The sequence below is a fragment of the Seriola lalandi genome, unplaced genomic scaffold (assembly GCF_002814215.2).
Source record: "Seriola lalandi dorsalis isolate HSWRI2012SDOR001 ecotype SW California unplaced genomic scaffold, Sedor1 jcf7180001975107, whole genome shotgun sequence".
Classification (NCBI taxonomy): domain Eukaryota; kingdom Metazoa; phylum Chordata; class Actinopteri; order Carangiformes; family Carangidae; genus Seriola; species Seriola lalandi.
In genome coordinates this window covers 1-2,359 of record NW_019445773.1, presented here as the reverse complement: position 1 = coordinate 2,359, position 2,359 = coordinate 1, and the positions used below count along the sequence as shown (strand labels likewise).

At 52.4% G+C, this 2,359-nt stretch overlaps 1 protein-coding gene across 1 annotated transcript; it reads left to right on the top strand.

Moving 5' to 3' along the window:
- Positions 1-6: 6 nt before the first annotated feature.
- Positions 7-2,311, top strand: LOC111655089 (phospholipid-transporting ATPase ABCA1-like). The gene is made up of 8 exons (XM_023406343.2): positions 7-18; positions 102-323; positions 399-603; positions 803-916; positions 1,020-1,194; positions 1,452-1,583; positions 1,693-1,970; positions 2,054-2,311. Exons 2-8 carry the CDS (start codon positions 177-179, stop codon positions 2,302-2,304), a joined length of 1,302 nt encoding a protein of 433 aa, XP_023262111.2. The 5' UTR covers positions 7-18; positions 102-176; the 3' UTR covers positions 2,305-2,311.
- The last annotated feature ends 48 nt before the right edge of the window (positions 2,312-2,359 follow it).

Here is a 2,359-nt window from a genome sequence, read left to right as displayed (position 1 = left end):
TTGGTGCTGCTGCTCAAGGTGAGGACATAGACATCGTCAGGTCTTCATCAGTTCATGTTCATGTTCATGGTCTGATGGTGACTCTGTGGTCTCTGGTACAGAAGGGGAACCTGCTGCCCTACAGTGACCCTGGTGTGGTCTTCCTCTTCCTGGGATCCTTTGCCGTGGTGACCATCATGCAATGCTTCCTCATCAGCACGGCATTTGCCCGAGCTAACCTAGCGGCGGCCTGCGGAGGGATCATTTACTTCACCCTCTACCTCCCCTACGTGCTCTGCGTCGCCTGGCAGGACTACATCGGCTTCGGAGCCAAAGTGTTCGCCGTAAGTTTGTTGATGGTTGTTATGACGCTGTGTTGTGATTGGACAGAGTGAGTCACATGACCTCCTCTCCTGCAGAGCCTCCTTTCTCCGGTGGCGTTCGGGTTCGGCTGTGAGTACTTCGCTCTGTTCGAGGAGCAGGGAGTGGGAATCCAGTGGAAGAACCTAGTGTCGAGTCCTCTGGAGGAGGATGACTTCAGCCTCCGCACCGCCATCATCCTCATGTACTTCGACTCCTTCCTGTATGGAGTCCTCACCTGGTACATAGAGGCCGTGTTTCCAGGTGAGAGCTGACATCATCATTGTTACAGTTGAACAGTCAGACCGATGAAACTGGTCTGAACCTGAACCTGTAGCTGTAGGTAGTTCGAAGCTGAAGCAAAGATACAAAAGCATCAAGTGTCTTTTGAGACGTGATGAAATCTTAACACAGAGACTCTGATCATTAGACAGAAGTAAATTAATCAGCTGTGTCTCCTCAGGTCAGTACGGGATCCCTCGCCCCTGGTACTTCCCCTTCACCAAGTCCTACTGGTTCGGAGAAAAGGACGGAAAGTCCAACAAAGTCCCTCTGACCCGGAGAGGAAACTCAGGAGGTGAGACTGCAGTGACACAGAGTGGCCACAGTGTGGTCCTAAAAAAAAATATAAATACAGACAAATACAGAGCAGTGAGGTGTATCTCTACCTTGTTTTACAGCTGTATGTATGGAGGAGGAGCCGGCTCACCTGGAGCCCGGCGTCTACATCGAGAACCTGGTGAAAGTTTACCGTCACGGTAAGAAACTGGCAGTGGACGGACTGACGCTTGGCTTCTATGAGGGACAGATCACCTCCTTCCTGGGACACAACGGAGCTGGGAAAACAACCACCATGTGAGTCCAATACAACCAGGTCTAACACAAACACAGATACAGAGCTGTAAAAACCAGAACCATCTGAGTCGAGATAGACCAGTATCAACCAGAATCAACAAGTACAGATCAAGTACTGATACAAGCACAAAAACAGATACACATACAAGGTTACTAACAGGTACAGGTACAGTTTACCTGTAGAGGTACAGACATAGATTTTGACCCAGATCCAGTTTGCTGTATCTAAGTAGTCTTGTCATGTCCGGTCCCTGCAGGTCCATCCTGACTGGTCTGTTCCCTCCCACCTCTGGCACCGCCTACATCCTGGGCAGAGACATCCGGACGGAGCTGAGCACCATCAGACAGAGTCTGGGAGTCTGTCCACAGCACAACGTGCTCTTCAGCATGTGAGTCCTGCACCACGACTGTCCTCGGTCTGTTTCTCTGCACCAGAGGTGGAAAAAGGTTTCATCCTGTTTATCATGTGACCATGTTCGTGTTGTGGCACCCCTGCAGGCTGACGGTGGAGGAGCACATCTGGTTCTACGCTCGGCTCAAAGGCCTGTCGGAGGAGCAGGTGAAAGGTGAGATCGAGCAGATCCTGCAGGACACCGGGCTGCCGCACAAACGCACGTCCAGGACCAGCACTCTGTCTGGGGGCATGCAGAGGAAACTGTCTGTGGCTCTGGCCTTTGTTGGCGGGTCAAAGGTCGTGATCCTGGACGAGCCCACGGCTGGCGTCGACCCTTACGCCCGCAGAGGGATCTGGGACCTCCTACTGAATTATCGACAGGGTGAGTCTTTCCGATTCGTCTGTTTTAATCAGCTGGTTATATTCTCCAGCTGGACTTGATCTGAACATCCTGTCTCCCATCAGGTCGGACCATCATCCTGTCCACTCACCACATGGACGAGGCGGACATCCTGGGGGACCGGATCGCCATCATCTCTCATGGGAAGCTGTGCTGTGTGGGCTCGTCGCTGTACCTGAAGAACCAGCTGGGGACGGGCTATTACCTGACGCTGGTGAAGAAAGAACCAGAACCATCACTGAGCTCCTGCAGGAACTCGTCCAGCACCGTGTCCTTCACCAAGAAGGTCTCAGCAGTTAACCCTAACCCAGTGTAGTACTGCTCCTTCAGTACTGTACCCAGTGTAGTACTGCTCCTTCAGTACTGTACCC

Excerpts from the sequence above, each read along its gene's own strand:
- LOC111655089 (XM_023406343.2), top strand. The coding sequence starts at position 177 with ATGCAATGCTTCCTCATCAGCACGGCATTTGCCCGAGCTAACCTAGCG. Across the intron at positions 324-398 it reads TCGGAGCCAAAGTGTTCGCC|AGCCTCCTTTCTCCGGTGGC; the intron begins GTAAGTTTGTTG and ends CCTCTCCTGCAG. Across the intron at positions 1,584-1,692 it reads CACAACGTGCTCTTCAGCAT|GCTGACGGTGGAGGAGCACA; the intron begins GTGAGTCCTGCA and ends GCACCCCTGCAG.